General features: G+C 38.7%; 1 protein-coding gene across 6 annotated transcripts; it reads left to right on the forward strand.

The window, feature by feature from the left end:
- The first annotated feature begins 1,889 nt into the window (after window positions 1-1,889).
- snphb (syntaphilin b) lies at window positions 1,890-21,595 on the forward strand. 6 transcript variants are annotated; one of them, XM_046869619.1, is made up of 8 exons: window positions 2,242-2,492; window positions 6,055-6,137; window positions 8,738-8,874; window positions 10,530-10,604; window positions 13,508-13,624; window positions 16,922-17,029; window positions 17,206-17,355; window positions 17,700-21,595. In XM_046869619.1, the coding sequence occupies exons 3-8, from the start codon at window positions 8,831-8,833 to the stop codon at window positions 19,252-19,254; spliced, it is 2,049 nt and encodes a 682-aa protein (XP_046725575.1). In that variant the 5' UTR covers window positions 2,242-2,492; window positions 6,055-6,137; window positions 8,738-8,830; the 3' UTR covers window positions 19,255-21,595. The 6 variants fall into 6 exon arrangements, with proteins under 6 accessions (XP_046725573.1, XP_046725577.1, XP_046725578.1 ...); XM_046869617.1 differs by lacking the exons at window positions 2,242-2,492; window positions 6,055-6,137 and adding an exon at window positions 1,890-2,157; XM_046869621.1 differs by lacking the exons at window positions 2,242-2,492; window positions 6,055-6,137; window positions 13,508-13,624 and adding an exon at window positions 1,890-2,157.
- The last annotated feature ends 299 nt before the right edge of the window (window positions 21,596-21,894 follow it).

Raw genomic sequence — 21,894 nt, forward strand, 5'->3', positions numbered from 1 at the left:
TATAAATGCTACTTCTGGTTAAAATTATTAATAGCATAGTATTAGCTTCCACTGTTATGCTAAAGATACATATTTGTATGTTACAGTAAAGCCATATTGGAGATATAATCTTAATAATGTTGAGGAATGTGTAAGCGACATTGGACAGTGGATGCTTGTTTACTTCGTTCTGCTTAGTTCTCCTCTGGTGTTTTGTATTGTTTTTTAAGATTCATAATCACATTCTTCATATCACCCACATGAGGATGGGTTCCCCTTTTGAGTCTGGTTTAGTTCATGCTTTTTATCTAAATTGGACTACTGTAATGCCTCACTGTCTGAATGTTCTAGTAAGTGCATTAGTATGCTTCAGTTAGTCCAGCAGTTAGCAGCAAGAGTCCTTACCAGAACCAGGACATATGACCACCAATGTATTAGGCATTCTACATTGGCTCCCAATAAATTCTCAATAAATAGAGTGTTTTGGTGAACTGGAATATATGGATGCTCTCATCCTCCCCCACTCCTACACGGTCACTCAGGTTTGTTGATGGTGGTGTGGTGGGCTGTCTCTTATCCCAGAAATCCCTTATGTCTGTGATACTTTCTGGCTCCCCTTTTAGTTATGCTGCTATAGTTAGTCTTGCCAGAGACCCTACTTGCACCCTGGTCACATTGTGGAGTGTCTTAATCATTTATGTAACAATAAAAATACTTAATAATGCTAATTTATCTCTGTGTCACCCCTCTACACTCTCTCTCTCTCTCTCTCTCTCTCTCTCTCTCTCTCTTTCTTTCTCTCTGTTTAGTTAAACATGATCCTAAGGTATCAGTTAATAGTGATCCTGTCCCTTTCTTTTCTTCGGCTCTGCCTGATTCATCACTGCACTTTACCTCTGGATGGAGTTCTCTTCAATTGGAAACCACTCTGTGCAGCTGGGAATGGTTTCAAATAAACAGTCTAAAGATCCTTGAACTATGAGGATGGGTTTGGAAAGTAATTAATATCAACAGTATTTACTGCATTTGCATATAATTGTACATGTCCATCACAACAGTTTGCTTCAACAATGATGGAACTATAATGAATAGCTATATAATAGTTAGAATATATAACTATTCATATAACTATAATATAATATAGTTATATAATTTCCTTCTGAGTCTGGTTCTATTCAAAGTTTCTTCCTCAAAGCATCTCAGTAGTTTTTCCTTGCCACAGTCAACATCCACTTGCTCAATAGGGATAAATGAATAACGCACTTATGGTGCTTATAAGGCACTAAACATACATTCTGTCTTTATAACCTCTTTATCTCTGTAAGGTTACCTGGGGCAATGTCCTTTGTTAAATGCGCTATAGAAATAAAACTAAATTAAAATAATAACCACAAACACTTCACAGACTTTGTGTTTTCAATTCAGTCTATTTGTTGTAAAGTGATCCCTATTCTTTAATTCCTAGTATAATTTAGTTTGCCTGGTGGAAACACAAAACAATATGTCCAAAATCCTGACAGCTTCTGTCAGTACCAAGACTCAAACTCAAGCCAATGGCATGATTTTGTTCAATGTTCAAGAGTTCAACCATTCAAATCAACGATGGAAACGTGGGAAACGGGCAGAAATGTCAGATTGCATGGGTTATCTCACAAGGTTTGGTCAATAAATCTAATGCAATAAATGAGTATGACAATCACAACCAAAAATATCTCAGAAACTTCATCTAACAAAGAGAGAACCTAAGGACAAGAACGAGAAAAAGGTGGGCAAAAACAAACGCGTTATCTACTCATTGCAAAGGCCGGCCTAAACACCAGCTAAACACCAAAGGGACAACCAGCTAAACACCAATGGGACAGCCAGTGTGTACGTGCATGGGGACAGCGTGTTTCCAGCACGAGCTCCGGTGCACTCTCACTTTCTTATCGCGCTGCGTTCCTCTTTAAGGAGACCTGACGTAATATTGCGCGTCTGCTTTCGTCTCATCTGTGATGGGTTTTTTTTTTCCCCAGCACCGTTTGCAAACAAATCTCACGCACAGGCGCCGTGTCCCGCCAGCCTTCCCTCTGCGCGCTTTCGGTGCAATCTGCGCCCGAGCTGCGCGGGGGAAACGCGACCACAGCTCTTACACGAGACGCGGGAAATCCTGCACCAAACGCGGAAGACGGTAAACAGGTACTGTATGCAGAATGTGTCGGAAAGGCTGCAATGTGATGTGATACTGATCCTGTAGGACAAACGAAGGACTGCATAAAGGACACAACAAATGCAGCAAAGGGGATTTGTGTTTACAGCATTGTATAATGCACGTAAGCATTGCTTGGTTTTTGGTGCCATCAGGGCTGCAGTGTTGTGTTTGGAAGTGTCTAATCGGATGCAGCTGTGAATGCGGACTACAGATGTTTGGCTGCAGAGTGCGGGTCGGTGCGCTCTTTTCCTGATGCTGCTGCTGCTGCAAGTGTCTTAAATGCGTTTGCGTGGATGTGTTTTCCTGTAAGTCCTCCAATAAGGTGGGTTTACTGACGCCTGGACGTGTGCAGGTTCTGTCCCTCATGAGTCGTGACAGGTGCAGGATGCTTTGGGTGATAGGGCCTGGTGTGACCTTGCATATTTTTTTACTTGTGTCGGAAATATGCGAATTATTATGAAATGCCCTTAATTATAAACAATACTCAAACTGTATATAGGTGTAGATGCACAATCAAGATGTTTGTCCTATACAATCACTGGAAAGATTAGTCTCTTCTCATTTCTCCCAATTAAGAGCTTGTTATTTTTGTCTTACATTACTATAAGAACATTCTTATGTACAAAATAATTATCCTGCTGAAAAATCCAGCTGCCATCACACAGGCCAAAGCTAGTCCAGCTGGTAAAACATCTTTGCCATCTGGTAAGATATTTTGCGGTTTTGTTAGTACTTGACATGTCTTATTATTGTTATCTTGCATTAAAAAAAATGTGCCTGCAACACTGCTTTAATAGCAGTACTTTAGCAACGATTTCCTTTCTCTCAGCAAAAATGGCTATAGTTTACCCAGTTTTATTTGTTTTTGGTAGCTGGACAAACTAAATTGGAATTTTTTTAAGGCCTGTTAGTTTCTTGGTCAGTTCTCTGCTGTGGCTCACTCGACTAACACAGCATGTTCAGACCCAATCATTACACTTTGCACTTATCACATTCTGGAATAGTGTCCGTCTCCATGGAAACGTATTTCGGCCCTGTCAGTGTGCAGCCTCATATGTTTTGTTTTTCTGTGCATGCCTTCCTCGGTGCATTCATTGCCATCCACTGCAAAGCACCATTTTTTGTAGTATTTTCAATACTACTAATACCAGTCTATCCATAGAGCTACACTGTAAAGGGCAGTCCCTTTCATAGCTAAACCTACATCTGCATCTGTATTGGCACCCACAACAGATGATATGCATATGCATATGTCAAAACTTAATGCAGATCATTTCAGATTTATGTGGAACCAAGTATTTATAGATAGATAGATAGATAGATAGATAGATAGATAGATAGATAGATAGATAGATAGATAGAGCGATCTTCGTCTCAAGGGAAATTTGTGATTCTCGATGACCACCTTTTGTCCTAGAAAAACCCAAAGTTTATGGTAAGAGGAAATGTAGCTGGGTTGATTTATATGTAGCCCAGACTGTAGGATCATGCAGCATATCAGTGACAGTTACGTCAGGGTGATCACCCAGAATTAAATACCCTCTTGATTTCTATGCATTGGAGCTAGGAACTTTCAGCTATCTTCAATGACACAACCATAACACATTACCAGCAGCAATTCAGAAGGTGTAGATGATAATGGGTGTAATTCATGTAAATATTTTTTGTGGTGATAGATTCTTCCTTGGGAGAGACATAGCATGGACCCTGTAGGCAAGTAGATATTACATTTTAGCATCCATTCTAATATCTCAACCTATCTGATTAGTAATTACTATGTGATGTATACATATTTGCATATAATTACAGTTAGTCAACCCGACACTTAAGGTCCTCTACAAGTAGGGGAACTATGCATACAAATCTGAGTATGTTTAAATCAAAGCTAAAGGCCAGCTGTGTTTGTGTGTATTTCGGAAGTCAGCCCTTTGTCTAAGAGTCTACTGTCATTACTAAAAACGCTTATTGTGTAAATAAAAGCAAAATAGGTTTTTAGTCATGTGATGCACTTGATATATTCACAGCACAGGTTAATCATGGACAGTGCAACATCAACTGCATTTACTGGACATTCCTTGATTACTTGCACGGTTGCAGGACAGAGGGTACCCCAGGATCAGGATTGGGAATCTGCGGTATAGCATAGCAATTTAGAATGAAATCTAGGAAAATAGTTAGATGTTTTACCTAGTCGGATTATAGTTTGAACACATGTCAGGCAATAATATAAAAGTCTGTAACACTCTTAGCATGTTGGGAACTGGTAAATCTGTACTAATAGATGTCATGAGACACCATTGTTCATCATTTGACTATGCAGCCAAATTCAAAAATATTGACTCTAATTCACTCTGCAAAAAATACCTTGTGTTGTTACTTCAGTGCTGCAAAAAAGGACAATTCTCATGCATATGTACTTTTTCAATTCATTTCCATTTTGGGTAATGTTTACTTTCACTTCACCACACTTGTGTAATATGTAATATCTTACTTTTTACTCCACTATATTCAGTAAATTATGCCATTTTTATGCTGAAGTGAAAGCATAAGTTCAATGATTACCTGTCTAAAGACCACAACTATAACCCAGTAACTCAGTCATAAGTAAAACTACTCTCACACTACCTATAAAAATAGAAAACTCTTTCCTGAAATTGTATGATCTGAAGCAGAATGCAACAATACATTGCATTTAAATGAGTAATATGTTCATAGATCAGTCATTTTACTTTTGATGCATAAGACAATTTAAAAGTAATTGCTTTTGAGCTTTTTCTAAAGTACAATAAAACTTCTACTTTTAATGGAGTAGTGCTTAAATACAGGAATGGTGCTCTTTATCCATGACTGAATAAAGATGATCTGTTAGAATAAATTGATTTGTAGTGATCATTGCCCCTAAAGCAACAAATGTGAACCCAAACCATGATTCATTTTTGGTCCTTGGGTCCTAAAATATTAATAAGCCTTATAACTAGCGATATGGGACAGGTACATTAGCTTTATATAATGTCTGTTTCTTCTTGTGTTTTTTTTATTAAACCAGTAGCCTGTATGACAACATGATTAAAGCTATGGTTAAACACTATATTAGTGGATGAGGTTGAAGGTGCCACTCCCTTGACTGGTTTTAGCAGTATTTTATCATCTAAATGTTTTTATTGTTATTGTTTTACACAATACTGGTGCACAAATTTGAAAGAACACAAATGTACAGAAAGTCTTTGTATACAATTTCCCTTCACTGAAATTAAAGGACCCAAACATGTTTTAGGAATGCTCCTGAAGCTCCATGAAGACACAAAGCACCCCATACTCCCTCACTTGACATCAATAAGAAATCTCTTGTAGCTGTATGGGCATGAATCTGTATCACACAACACCTAGAAACATTGGGGAAGATAAAACAGCACAAGACCACAACAAGTTGGAAGGCCATTCTTTTCTTTGCTTTTATATGATGGCATAGATGATTATAGACTAATATTTATGCTGAACCAGACAGTTTTCTTTAATGTACTTTGTTTACATGTGAGTATTTAAAAGACTGAGTCAGTTGCTTACATCGATGACATTATTAAATGTTCAGCATGAGTATAATTGCTTCAGCATAATCCCTTCCGCAAGTAATAAATCATTAAAACACAAGCATGCTCACTAGCAAATTCACTGTGGTCTGTATGCCACCCCACTAAGGGCAGGTTATCTCTGGCTTTTATCCTGTATTAAATGGTATTGGCTTTATCTGGGTCCCGAAGCCTCACCCTCATTGTGTGTTTATTATCTGTAATAGAAACCTGAAGGGAAAAGGTAAAATAGTGAATGACAGAAACTCAACTTCATCTGCAAACTGTGTTCAGGGCTGCTATTCCTCTCTCCTACAGACCAAACTGAGGTCACCTGAGTCACTGTAAAGGAGGATGATACAGCACATTTTGATGTGAAATGATGAATATAACCTTGGGAGGTAATGCTAGAGTCTGGATTTTATTGTTTAAAGCTATGTCCTTTAGTGTGAATATTTATGACCCTTTATGTCAGAGGCACCAGTGTGTATGTTTTTGTGTGTCTGTGTGTGCATACATGCGCATGTGTGTTTGTGTGTGCACACAGTTAGGGGGGTGTGGGACGTATGGGGATGGTGGAAAGGAGTGACTCACTTTGTCTCAGCGTGGTAGTGAGTCATGTTAGAGGGAGTCCCAGGGTGCATTATTGCAGTTATGAGACAGGTACCATACCTCATTTCATATTTAGATGCTCTTTAAGACATTCTTAAATGTAAATCTTTCCTATGAAACTACTGTGCAACGTCAGCAGTGCTTTATGCTGACTTATATAATTTGTTGAGCGGTATATACCTATAACACAGATGAAGTCTATCTGTAAAAATACCGTACAAAGTAAGAAAATATACTGTCAAGGGACTACTTGTTCAAAGAGCCAAACATCAGAGTTCTTTCGGGGTAGCAAAACTGTCCGGGGTGTAGATAACCGAGAGAATGCATAGTCATCAAGTAAACCAGTTTTAGCATTTTGGCACAGTTAAGGCAAACCCTTGCAGAAAATCTACAGTGTACAGTACAGTACAGAGAGGTATAATTCACTGATGCATGCTTCCCCTTTTCACCATCAGCTTTATTTAGCAGGGTGTGTTTAAAGTTGTATACAGCAAGGTGTGCTGTGTATTTCTACATCTATAAAGGTGCCTTGATATAACAGAGCTTCACAGAGAACACACATTTTTAGATATGTACACCTGTTCCTGTGTCCTGGGAAAGCAAGAACCTAGGACGTATTTTCAAGCGGGTATTTTCAGCCATACGCTACAAAACAAATTACATTAGGACTGAAATTTGTAACATATCACTTTTGTGAGCCCAACATAGTAGTGCAGTGGTGGTGCCGCCACCTCAGACTGAGCTCCTAGTACTGTATGTAATTTTACACATTCTCCCAATGTTCACATGGGTTTGAAGAACAGCTGTTTTTTATTGAAAAATAATTAGAAAATAGTAAAGGAATTACCTTTCTTTTATTATTTGCTTATCACTTTCCTCTTCGTTGTGGTATCTTAACATGACTGAGCATTTTGCCATATACTTCTTCTTCATTCGGCTGCTCCCAGCGGATCATCTGTCTCCATACTGCCCTATTCTCTACATCTGCCACTTTCATATTAACCACCTGCATGTTTTCCCTCACCACATCCATAAACCTCCTCCTTGGCCTTTCTCTTTTTCTCCTTCCTGGCGGCTCTATCCTCAGCATTCTTCCACCTATACCCCACGTCCCTCTTCTGCACATAAACAAACCATCTCAATCTTACCTCCTTCACCTTGTCTCCAAAACAACCTAAATGCCCAGTCCCTCTAATAAACTGATTTCTAATCCTGTCCTATCGTTGTCACTCCTAATGAAAATCTCAGCATCCTCAGCTCTGCTACCTCCAGCTCCACCTGTCTTTTACTCAATGCCACTGTCTCTAAACCATACAACATCGCAGGTCTCACCACAGTCCTATAAACTTTCCCTTTCGCTCTTGCAAATATGCTTTTTTTTTAATCACAAATCACTCCTGCCACGTTTCTCCACCCACTCCACCCTGCCTGCACTCTTTTCTTCACTTTTCTAACACACTCTCTATTACTTTGCACTGATAAAAACATCCACCTGCTCCACCTCTTCTCCCTGCAACTGCACCAATCCATTGTCCTCTCTCTCATTTACACACATGTATTCTGTCTTACTCCTACTGACTCCCATTCCTCTTCTCTCCAGCGTGTATCTCCACTTCTCCAGGCTCTTCTCAACCCGCTCCCTACTCTCACCACAAAACACAATATCATATGCAAATATCATAGTCCATGGAGACTCCGGTCTGACCTCGTCTGTCAACCTGTCCATCACCACTGCAAACAGGAAAGGGCTCAGAGCCGATCCTTGATGCAATCTGACCTCTACCTTGAACCAGTCTGTCATTTCTACTGCACACTTCACTGCTATCACACTGTCCTCATACATGTCCTGCACCACCCTCACATACGTCTCTGCCACACCTGACTTCCTCATACAATACCACATCTTCTCTTTCAAAACCCTGTCGTACGTTTTCTCTAAATCTATAAAAATCACAATGCAACTCCTTCTGACCTTCTATATACTTCTCCATCAACATTCTCTGGTAACCCGGGCCTCGACCGATCCGGTATGAAATTTCTGTTTGTGATCTGCTTATTTGATTTGGGGTGTTTTACGCTGGATGCCCTTCCTTACACAACCCCCCATTTAGAAGTTGCTCAGAAACCTGTATTAACAGTGTCAAACAAATGCCTCTTTGATTCTGTTTTTTGTTACTTTCCTACATTCTGGTTAGTCTTAAGTGATAATATTAATTAATTTTTAAAAATCCATTATGTGTAATTATATTGCAGATTGGTACAGTGTAAAAGTTTAATGTTAAACTCTAAAGCACAGTGATCAAATTTGGATATTACATTAAGTTATGCTCAAGGTTACAGTGGCAACTCTGCAATTCTGCATCGTGTGTTACTTTTTTTATTTTCATAGGCTGGTTTGAGCTAAGGTGATTAAGCTGTGCTGAGAGGAAAGAGGGAGGAAAGGAGTGAAACAGAACTGCAGAGAGTGTGCTAGCTTGCCTCGATGTCTTCACCTGTCAATAAGAGATCTACTTCTGGGACCCGAAGGTAGGCTGCTGACCTTTTATTTTGGCTCTGATTCTCTCTAATCTGTTTCCTGTTGCATTTCTGAGGCTGCACTCTTTATCCTTCCTTTATTTACTCTTTGCTTTATTCTAAAAATTATTCATGTCTTTCTTGCTTTATATTGCTCAGCATTTTTATTTTGATCATGCAAAATAAGACTTATTGTATGCTGTTCCTTTTGACTATATTCTTCACTAAACTGTGAATTTGGATACCGAAACTTTGGGTCAAGATATCTGTATATTGTATCTTGAAGATTTATTTTATTTAGCAGTTTTAGATTTAGATTTAGGTTTTCAGTTTTATACACAGACCAGGCATACCATTATGACCTTATAATATTAAAAGCAGTGAAGTGAATGAAACTGATTATCTATCATGATACCTGTCAGTGGATGGAATATATTAGGCAGCAAGTGAACATATTTTCCTTAATGTTGTGTAAGAAGCAGGAAAAATGGGTGAGCATAAGGATTTGAGCAAGTTTGACAAGGGCCATATTGTGATGGCTATATGACTTGGTTAGAGCATTTCCAAAACTGCAGCTCTTGTGGGCTGTTCCCGGTCTGCAGGGGTCAGTATCAATTAAAAGTGGTCCAAGGAAGCAACAGTGGTGAACCAGTGACAGGGTCATTGGCGGCCAAAGCTCAGTGATGCATGTGGGAAGCGAAGCCTGGCCTGTGTGGTCCAATCCAACAGACGAGCTTCTGTAGCTCAAACTGCTAAATAAGATAATGCTGTTAATGCTTGATGAGTCAGAATGGTTTGCGCAGCAAAAGGGGGACCAACACAATATTAGGCAGGTGGTTATAATGTTATACCTGAATGGTAGTCATAATATAATGCCTGGTTCCCTGGTGGTCTAGTGGTTAGGATGTGGTGCTCTCACCGCTGCAGCCCGGTCAGAGAACCAACCCCAGCCATTAGGGTTGCACAAGCCAGTGCACTCTTAGTGCCGATCCCAAGCCCGGATAAATGGGGAGGGTTGCGTTAGGAAGGGCATCTAGCGTAAAAACGTGCCAAATCAAACATGCGTATCATAAATACGGATGATCCGCTGTGGCGACCCCTAATGGGAGAAGCCGCAAGAAGTTAGTCATAATATAATGCCTGGTTGGTGTATTTCTCTTATTTTCTGTGCTGTACTAAAGATAACGAGTCTTTCATTCTCCTTCTCTCTGCTCAGCTATTCCAGCTCTTTAACTTTTTGCTCTTTGCCTCTTTTTCCCCAAGAAGATGGATGATTGCCTTAAGTTGCTGAGTAAAAGACTTTAAAGCTGGCCAGCTGTACCTAGAACCAATCACCAAAATTGCTTCTCATATAAGATGCTTTAATGTAATTACTGATTAGATTAGTAAAACAGAAATGACAATGGACTGAAACATAACACCATGCTAATGATCCATTCTGTTTTGGAGTTGCTGTTTGGTTTGATTGTCTTCAAATCTGTAAGGTATGATTGCACGTGTCTGCATAGTGATTGTAAAATATTTGCAGATATAAATATTTGTATTAAAGTATTTGTAGTAGTGAAAGTAGAGTCAGCATTACTTAATAAAATAAGGATTTTTAGAAGCACAGCTTTGCGTCTGGTAGTGCCCAGCTCTCTGCCTCTCTGTCTTGTCTTTCTCCTCAGATTCAATCCTCTGAAGGCCCTGCAGCCCAAATGGCGCTTGCAGCAAATACTGTCCTCTTCTTCTGCACCTCCTCCGTGAGCCTCAGATTCAGTACCCTACACAGGGCATGGTTATAGTAGAGAGCACTACTGTAGTTATAGAAAATTGCAATTTACCCATGAAGCCAGGTCCAATCTAAAACCACCCCCTACTGTAACACACCAGGGTTGTAGAAGCATTGTTTAGACAAGGTACAGATTGTAATTCTGGTTACTAATTAGCAATATCCAATTTGATCAGGGCATCTATTTTTTGAAAACTATTAACTATATATAGCAACACTTTTCAGTTGTTGGCATGTATGTAAAAGCGACCAGTTTTTCCCTCTCAGTGTCCCACTCACGTATCATGAACAGAAATCTAAAAAGATGATATTGGCAGACTTTATGTGTCTTAAAGAAAGCATGTGCTAGACTTCTCCCTACCTGGATAGTAGCGATTGGTAACCCAGTTGGTAAGCCAGTTGAAAAGAATATAGAGAATTTTCAACTACATTGTTAGTGCCATAAACAATATTAATACAACGTATATCCAAATGTCTTTAAATGTGAGGATTGTCCTGATTGCAGGTGGATCTTGAAACATGATTAGGTTATCAACATAGTACCATAATACCAATGACATTGGTAAATAAGAATGTTACATAGCCATGGATAGGAATCTAAAAGATAAAGTTTTAAATCATAAGAAAAGTCAGAAATATGTAATGCATGCAAATACTTTATGGTATTTTTTATGCTATTAGCGAAAGAAAATAATAATCGCATAGGCCATGTAACACAAATAAAAATTATAACATAACACATGAGCTACTCAGGTTTATGTTGATTAAGTATGGTCATGAGCATGTTTAAGCTTTCAGCTAACAGCTTTAAAGAACAGAAGATTCCAGGACGATATAAAATTGTTATCAGTTCAGTTTACTAAGTGCACAATCTCTAAATCTCAATTTTTATGTAAGGGTTTTTATTATTATTATTGTTGTTATTATTATTATTGTTATTATTATTATTATTATTTATTTATTTATTATTTTTTTTTAATTAACATTCTCTTATTTTCTTATGTTTAAACGGTTAAACAAAAAGTTACGATTCCTTGTTTTCTTAGCCAAAAAGTTGAATAAATACAGTGGTCAGGGACTGGTTAAGGGTTGGGCCAACACATGGCTTCCATCTGTATAATGGGAAATTGCACCCCTTAGTGGCTGTTTTGTCTGTAGGCGCTGCTTTAACTCTTACTTAAGATCTGTGTGACAGAGATACTAAAAGTCTAATATAATACCTAGAGAGTAAAGAATTTAATAACATTATAACAATTTTTTATTATTATTCGCTCAACTACTGCACAACTAAATATAGCATCTCTTTGACCACACAGTATCATTAGTACTGGGCTTGAACCAGTCCATCTTATAAAACACACTAATGCTGACCACTGTCCCTGCTGTCTCCTACTCTGCTATCAATATTGATACCAGATTTATTATGTTTGCATTTTTTTGCTTCAGCTTTGTCACTTCTTTTTGCATCTTTGGCTGTACATTTATATCTACCCCTATACATATTCCTACAGCTCTGGGAGAAGTAAGCTGGTTGAAGGCATGCATTTTAAATAGAACATTGCTTATAAATGGGTTGGGAGATGAAGCTACTCTGTGGCTCATTAAGTTTCTTGCTGTAAAAAAACACTTTTGATGATACACATTGATAACTGTTGGTTCTGCTTGGTGTATATACAAATGATCTTGCAGCCTGCATTGGGACTCTGCATTATTATTTCATTAGACTTGACAGTATGAGCCACTCTGTAGCATTACCACAGTTCCTAGTCTCTCAACCTATAAATGAACATTGCTTCCATTCAATTTATTCCAAGGGATTTCATTCCTCACTGAGGGGAAAATTAAAATGGATTTGTTCCTAAATCTTCCCTTAAAAAAATAGTTTGTGGTATGTGTCTAGTACTTTGCCTGTTGCTTTGTTTAATATTTTCTGCTTCTGCGACAGACACTTAAGGTGAGGAGTCTGATTGAAGAGCTGGCAGATTGTGCCTGCAAAGATTTAGCTCAAGGCTATACCTACAATGTCATTAATCACAGAAAAGGCAGGAACATTCATTCCTGTCTAAGGGACAATGTTCATAAGAACAGGTCTAATAAGGAATTCTTACTTTAAAATATACACTTGTTGGACACTTTATTAGAACACCTGGTCATTTATTTAATTATCCAATTAGTAAATCATGTAGCATCAGCAGTAGGCCACATTAAATTATATATATATATATATATATATATATATATATATATATATATATATATATATATATATATATATATATATATATATATTACTATCTTTGTAATATAGCTAATATTATGTTATATACCTATAATTATTAAATTTGTATATGGCTACAGGGTCAGTATGTTCTTTCCTCTCTCTTCTTATTACTTTTTTGTTAACTGCAGCTCATTGCTGCATAAAGCATATGACCTATTTTCAGAGAAGATCTTACAGTGAGAATTTTTTTGGTCTCTGTAAAAAGGTCATAATATAACAAAATATCAGCACTGATATTTCAGGAACACATTGCAACTGAATGTAGAAGTAAAACTACATCTTCTGTAAGCATGCAAAATATGGTTTAAATGCATGTTATTTATTTGGTTGTTTAATGTGGTTTAATAGTTACTTAATATAGAGTTTTTTGCTTCAGGTGATCAGGGTCACAAAATGTTTTTTTTTAACCCTTTTTTCTTACCATTAATACTTTGCCTGAAGCTTGAATCAAGATCGGTGTCTGGTTAAACAAATAAATCTATATAACAAGATTGTTTAGATTAAGACAAGCATCCTAATACTTTACAGGCGTTTGGGTTTATTCAGTTATGAGGAGTCCTGTGAGTAATAGTGTGTTCTTGTATGTGGGTCAGTTTTGATTATTGCAGGTTTATAGAACTAGACTACACCCCCATGGAGGCAGGCATTATGGTCTCTATGAGGCAGAGCCGCGGATATTTGACACCAAAGTCTCCGGAGCGCCACTGTCGGTCAGAGCATCATCCATCGATTCCCCATTTTTATGGTCTTAACCTATTTTCCTTGTGCTTTTTCCAGTGTTTTTGTTTTCTGATTCTCTCTGGCATTGCACTGGCATGAATTTTCTCCTCATTTCACCGTTTTTGACTTTGACTGAACTATATACAGTATATATATATATATATATATATATATATATATATATATATATATATATATATATATATATATATTGTATCTCACAAAAGTGAGGACACCCCTCACATTTCAGTAACCATTTTGGTATATCTTCTCAAGGTACAACACTATGGAAATGAAACTTGGATATATTTTATTCAATGTGCAGCTTTTATAGCAGTTTGGATTTATTGTCCTCTAAAAATAACTTAACATACAGCTATTACTGCTAAAATAACTGCCAACAAAAGTAAGTACACAAACAAGTTCAAAGTGCCAATATTTTGTGTAAACATCATCGTATTCAGCACTGCCCTAATCCAGTGGAATTGACCAAAGCTCAACAGGTTGTTGTTGGGATCCTCTTCCACTCCTCCATAATGACATCACAGAGCTGCTGGATATTAGACACAAGGCACCTTTGCACCTTCTGCTACAGGTGCTAAATAGGGTTTAGGTCTGGAGGCATACTTGGTCACTCCATCACCTTTACCTTTAGAGGGCATCATGTTCTGTTTCAGAATGTCACAGCACATGTTGTATTCCATGGTTCCCTCAATAAACAGCAGCTCCCCAGTTCCAGCAGCACTCATGCAGCCCCAGACCATTATACTACCACCACCATGCACCATGCCAGACACAATTTTTTTGGAACTTCTCACCAGGGCATCACCACAGCATGATTCCAGTAATTAATTCTCTTGGAGAGATCGTCTTCAGCAAACTGTGGGCTTTCTTGTGAGCCAGATTCAGAAGAGGCTTTCTTTCTTCTAGTATGACGGCCAAGCAAACCAACTTCTTGCACTGTGCGGCATATGATCTGAGCACTGACCGCTTCAACCTCTAAAGCAATACTGCCAGCACACAAAGTCTGTTTTTTGAAGCCAGCTTCTGCACTTGATGCACAGCATGAGGACACAACTTCTTTGATCGACCCTTGCGAGGCCTTTTCCGAGTGAAACCCATCTTGGGAAAGTTGGGAAACCTCTGTATGAAACTGGCCACTGTACTGTAACTCAGTTTCAGGGTGTTACCGATCATCTTATAGCCTAGACCATCTTTGTGGAAAGCAACAATTCTAGTTCTCAAATCCTCAGAGAGTTGAAGTGCCAAGAAGTGCCATGTTGAACATCAAGTGGTCAGTATGAGAGAATAGTACTCAAAGCACCAAATTTTAACTGCTCTAATAAAACAAACACAAAATTGTAAGGTCCTGTCAAGCAGACAAAAACATGAACATAATGAACAGGACATGTGGCTTTGCATGGTTAAACAGCTGTTATCACTTAGGGTGTACCGTATTTTTCGGACTATACGGCGCTACTTTTTTCCCACGTTTTGAACCCCATGGCTTAAACAACGAAGCGGCTAATTTATGGATTTTTCCTCGGTTTTTCCCGGTTTCACAAACTTCAAGCCAAAAAACTGAACCCCATAACATTAGACCAATTAAATATCTGAACGGAAACGAAAAAACGCACCTCACCTGTGTGATAAACTCCCCAGAGAAATACAGTGGTACCTTGACCTACGAGTTGAATTCGTTCCGTGGACGAGCTCGTATTTCAATTTACTTGCACATCAAATCAGTTTTCCATATTGAAAATACTTCAAATGGCATTAATCCGTTCCATCCCTCAAAATGACACCCCGTTTTTATGTTTCATGTTATTAAATTGGAAAATACATTTCTAAATAACAAATCTTGTATAAAAACATAATAGAAAGAGTATGTAAAGATATAATAAGGTTTTATTCAGTGTATTTTCCTTGGAGATAAGACGACTTGAGCTAACGAAAATGGCGGTGGGGTGTGTGTGTGTGTGTGTGTGTGTGTGTGTGTGTGTGTGTGTGTGGAGGCGGAGGGAAAACTCATTTTTTACTATCACTCCTGTACACTACGTATCCCTAAACTTTACAATTTTTACTTTTTCTTCTTTGCTTATCTTAATTTTCTTCACAATCTTCGCTTTCTGGCTTCGCTTCGCCATCTAGCAGTGGCGTCTCGAGCTTGTACCTCAATTTTTGCTCGCGTAACAAAGCAAAAAAATCGACCGAGTGACCGCTCGTACCTCGGAAAACTCGTACATTAATGCACTCGTACGTCAAGGTACCAATGTAGTTGTGAAAGGAAAGGAGGAAGACAGTAAACAATGACTTTCTTGGTCGGCTACTGTTTAGATACAAGCCGTTGTAGTCTGGGTGAAGGGAGAGCTTACTAAAACTCCAGTTGCAACACAAATCATATAAGCACAGACAGGTTTCCAAAACTCGTGCTTTTTTATTTTTCTTGGCAACAGCATTATGGGTTAGTCAAAGAAACTTAGAAATGAGCATCAGAAAATAATAAGGACATAATTCTCCGTCTCCACACACGCAGTAATACCGGAAGTATGCAGTGCCGGCCTTTTCCCAAAATACCGCTATGCTTCTTATAGAGGCGCAACATATTTCACCCGTTACACTGTGTGTAACGTGTCTTTCGTTAAAGCCTGTGTAAAGTACATTAGTGTAGACTTATAGACAGGTTTGGCTTATTTATGTTAAAAATAAAAATACTTTTTTTATACTCAAATTCAATGGTCCGGAAATTACGGTTCTTACTTTTGTTAGCAGTTATTTTTATAATAATGGATGTATGTTGAGTTATTTTAAGTGAACAGTAAATCTGTACTGTACAAGCTGCACATTGAATATTCTAAAATATATCCAAGTTTCATGTCTATAGTATTGTTCCTTGGGAGGGTATACTAAAATGGTTGCATAAATGTGAAGGGTGTACTTACTTTTATAAGATTTTTTTATATATATATATATATATATATATATATATATATATATATATATATATATATATATATATATAATTATTATTATATATTATGATTGTGTGTTTATGTTATCTTATTTCCTAGGAGATAGTGGTCCCTGTCAAGTTGTGGCATGTTAGTCCTAGTAATGTAATTGCCCATGTTTTGTTGTTATGCTCCGCTAGGCTGTAGTTTATGGCTGATTTTTTTTGTGTATAATTAGTGCCTATAATCATCACAAATTCCTCTTAACTATTGGACTGTGTTGTATATCTTCATTATAAAGAAGCTACTTTAACAGTGTTTCCCCCTGTGCTGTAGGCGGAGTCCAGCACCGATCAGTAACCGTGATCCTTATGGCAATGCCTCTCTCAGCAGCAGCAGCAACTCAGGCTCATGCAAGGGCAGTGACTGCAGCCCCACCCCCAGGTTTGATGCACATAAGTAATTAAATTAATGCATTCAGATTAAAGGTGGAGTCCTATGAAAGGTTAATAGCATTTACATTGTACAACCCAATAGCCTGCTTATATAGATTCTGCTCAAAACCTTATGTAGAGAGAGAATTGCTTAAACTTTATCTAAATGTACTTCTTTCTCCCAAGGCACCATATGAAGTACACATCCTGCACAGATAACCATGGTATTAAGCCGCCTCCTCCTGAGCAGTACCTGACCCCTCTGCAGCAGAAAGAGGTGTGCATCAGACATCTGAGGGCACGACTCAAAGAAACTGTTGAACGACTGCAGGAAAGGTAAAATGTGAAATATTCAATTACCAAAGCAAATGCATTCACAAAATGTTGGAAAAAAGTTTCAACCATTATTTCATTTTTCATCTATTAAGATAGATAACCTGCACCTCCTCTAGCTATCCCTAACTAAATTCATTTATTTTATAAGTTTTATCTCTGTGTTTGAGATGTTTTTACCACTTTATTATTTTTCAATTTTCTTAATTTAACATATTTTGTCACCTTTCTTTTTTTACTGTTAATTTTTCTTTATAACATATTAAACACTGTAAGCAAGTTGAATTACAAAAAAAACTGTGACAATTAAATAAACTTGTCTTACCTCTCTCCTGCTCTCCATTCAGAGACACAGAAATAGATGATTTGCGAACTCAGTTGTCCCGAATGCAGGAGGACTGGATTGAGGAGGAGTGCCATCGCGTTGAGGCCCAACTTGCTTTGAAGGAGGCACGTCGGGAAATCCAGCAGCTGAAGCAGGTCGTCGATGTTGTTCGCTCCAGCCTGGGTGAGGCAGACTCGGGTGTGCAGAAGTGTTTCCAAGACATCAATGTCCAGAATCATAAGTTGGAATCCCTGCTGCAGAGCATGGAGCTGGCACAAACCGGAGTGGCAAAAGTTACAGAGGCCCCAGTTGGGGGTGGCGCGGTGGGGGCAGGGTCGTGGGTTGGTGAGGGGTCAGTGGGCTCTGGTGAAGGCTCACCCGCCCGCTCACTAACCCGCAGCTCTACCTACACTAAACTGGGCGAGGTTGCACCACCCGAACGCAATGAAAGAGGCAGTGGCTCAGATGTGGCATGTTGCTTGTCAGCCGAGGGTACTCAGGACAGTGGTTTTGTGTGCTGTGGGGAAATGGCAGGGGGTGGAGTCACAAGGGCTGACCTGCTCCTGGAGGCTGCTTGCCTATCAGAGGAAACGGCATCGCTGCTAAACACATGCTCACACCTGCCTCACTCAGCTACTTGCGATGCACTGTGCTGTGGAGAGACACGGATGCTGCCATTTCGCTGCAGCCTGGGTAGAACAGCTGGAGGTGAGGGTGCCATGAGCTTCAGCCACCCCTGCCTGTCACATCACCACCTCTACCTGCACCACCTAAGAGAACAGGCAATTCAGACAGAATATGACTGTGGACCAGCCCCAGCCCATGGAGCTGCATTTGGCTCGGACTTGGACACTATTGCTGAGGTTCGCACTTTCCGCTCTCAGGCCTGCAGCCCTAACTCTACCTGGCTGTCAGATGAGGTTGACGATCTAGACTCAGTCACCACTGAATCTGTCATCACAGCCACAGCTGCAGGGAATAACATTTTTACAGACACTATCTCCAATGCATCAGCTCTGGCAGTAGGTGGCACTCAGTCTGCTGTGACAAAGGCTGTTGTTGATGATTCTTTTGCTATATTGCCCACTGCATCAATAATGCCAGACACAGATGCTGCACTAAAGCCTACTACTCAAGATCCACCCTCATGTTCTGATACAACCTCCTTCCCTGTGCCATTAGTGAAGGAGAATGAAGAGACCATCCCACAAACCACCCAGCCACAGAGTTTAGCCTCACAAGGCAGCATCAATGGGGTCACTGTTGTAGAAGTGGATGCTGATAATGAAGAAGACCAAAACAATGAATCAGTGAGCGCAAACAACTCTGACTGTGACATGCCTGTTAAGAGCTATTGGAGCCGTCATTTTTTAGTGGATCTCTTAGCTGTGGCAGTGCCAGTGGTACCCACAGTAGCATGGCTTTGTCAAGGCCCACAGCGTGGAGGCCATCCCATGTACCACATTGGGTCATTGCTGCGCGGTTGCTGTACCGTAGCCCTGCACTCCCTGCGCCGAGGGGGAGGTCTGCGCCATTACCCTGCAGGAGGAGGCGGGCCAGGAGGAATAAATATATGAAATCAAACATTGAGTATCCGAGAGAGGATCATCAAGCTGCTCACAGTGCTGTTTGCAGTTCAGACTGGCAGAGACCGTGGGGTGTTAATGAACAGCCAGGCTAGGAGGCAAGATTAGCACTGTTGCTTCGTCATTAGTTAAATCGTAACCATCACTCTAATCTTGATATACTACATAGTCCTGATATAGGGCAGAAGGAAATGAGAAGTGTTTTACCGATAAATCTTTACTGAAATTATGTCAGTACTTTCTGGGTTTATACAATGGTACCTTTTACTTTCAAAACCTGAGCTCTAACCCAACTATTCTTGATTAGTTGGCAGGACAAGAAACAGCAAATGGTCCTGACAGACATGAACAATATTTTGGTAGTTTCAGGAGTGAGGAAAATAACAAAATGTCTAATTCTCTGTCTTCCTGTCTCCTGATCCTATGGTGTACTATTTTGGTCCAATCTTATAAGATAGGGGTTTAAAGGAACAAAAAAAAAACCCTATATGTGTGTTGATATGTGTGTGTTTGTATTTGTGTGGTGTTATTGTGCAGTGTAGCTGAAGCACCTGAACAACTGGAGATGATCATTGCTGCAGCAGTTGTAGGTGCATGGTTAGTTCTCTCATTATAGTACTGATAATCGATTTATAAACTTTACATAGTTCAAGGTGGCTTCTCCTGCTAAAGCGTAATCAATAGGCAAAAAGAACATGGAACATATTAGCTTTATTGTGTTATTCTGAACCAAAATGAGTGAGTGAAAGACAAAGAATATTGCTATCAAAGGGCATAGGAGCCGCTAGATAGGCTAGGTTTAAAGAGTTGAAGGATGCATGGAGAACAAGCAATCATGTTATGTTTCTAGTAATAATAATGATGCTTAATTATGATTATCAGAACAGGTCTATATGAGACATCTATAGAACACTATGTTTCTTTTGCACTTCAATCATTTGTTAATGTTAATAGTCCCTGTACTGTAATTATACCGGTGTTTTTTTGTTTTGTGTTACCAAAGTGACCGAGTCCCCCCAGGAAATGTTACTTTTAACCGAATCAGCGCTATGTGGTGTGACTTTACTGATATCACTTGCACTAAAATTCACTTTATCACCTAGTTACTTGAAGTTTAGTGTGTATGCAATGTTTAATATTTGTAGGGCAGATATTCACAGAGATCAGTTTTAACTGACCCAATCATGTACATCTATGTAGATGTACATGTTCTCAATAAAGAACAAATGATAACCATAAGTGCAAATCAGTTGCTAAAATCAGAAATTACTGTTTTATTCTTGTGAACATCTCTCTACTGTATATCTATGATTACAACCTTCATTAGTTGCCTTTTCCTCTACACTCCCCTCTGTGTGGAGTCACTGTTTGTGCTGTCAGTTGACTATGTATTAGATGATTATACGATTTTTTTTAGATGTTTTTGTTTTTTTGCTGCTTTCTCCTGAAACCACATGACAATCTTTTGTGTTGTGCAGTGTGTTTTGAGAACTTTCACCAATCTGTGGTGTGCAGTTTTAAGTAAATATGCTAGCATCACTCTGGCTGTTTTAGCACATGTATGTGATTGTATGACACTGAACATATGAGGTAAACTGGATTTTTTTTTAATCATGTTTAGAATTTCGAATTTCACAATGATTGTGTGGCTTTTGTGTATTATTTGTCTTCAAAATGGTCAAAGGATATTGGATACACAAGGGATGGTCCAAACTTGACATCAATCAATTACCTCTAATTTATGAGCCAGTAAAGAGCCATTTAAATGTTCTTCAATGCTGTTAATAGCAAGATGAAAGCAAGAGGTTTGCATTGAAGTGACTAATAAGGCCTTTAAAGTTTGCTGTAAAGCCATATTCTACTAAAGGATTGTATGTTGTATGTAAGCAAGGGGGCTTCAGTTGTGTGTGCTTAAAATGGTGCTTTATGGTTATTCTTGATTTTGTTGCAATATTTTTCATCTTAATGTCTTACTCCAAATCTGCTAGTATAATTCCATTCTAATTAACCACACACACACACAAACACTTACAATTTGAAAATGAATGCATTAGCCAGTTTGAACCCAGATCTTTTACAAACCTTCACAGGATCACAATCTTTGCATTGTATGGAAGGCTAAGTATTAAATAGCACTCTCTTTACCTTAATTTCCTCCATTAATAAATTGAAGCTGAGCTTTAACTCCTAGGTTTGGTATTTGTCTCTGCATACAATAAAATAGAATGTCATATGCCAGCATTGTGATACGTGTGAATGTATCTTACACTTCCAAGCAATGTGCAAAAATTTACTTTAAAAGTGAAACAATAAAATTGTTTCTTGCAATGTTTATAATGTCATGTCTATTGGTTTGGCCAACAAATATATGTAAATAAAGTATGTTCCCTACTGTAAAACCGCTATTTTAAGAGTAATAATAATAGAGTGTACAGGAATCCTTGTGCACAGCTGTCATTTCATTTTCATTCACTATACTGTATAAAAAAAAAGACTATTAAAAAGCATGGTGTATATAATCCTTTCTTTCTGCTTTTAAATGATTATACTTTTAGGTATTTAAACATATATTTCACTATTCTGCTGAGTACAGGGTTTGTTTGTTTTTTTACCTTATCCTGAACAGCTTCC

Source organism: Silurus meridionalis, chromosome 16, assembly GCF_014805685.1.
Source record: "Silurus meridionalis isolate SWU-2019-XX chromosome 16, ASM1480568v1, whole genome shotgun sequence".
NCBI classification, from domain to species: domain Eukaryota; kingdom Metazoa; phylum Chordata; class Actinopteri; order Siluriformes; family Siluridae; genus Silurus; species Silurus meridionalis.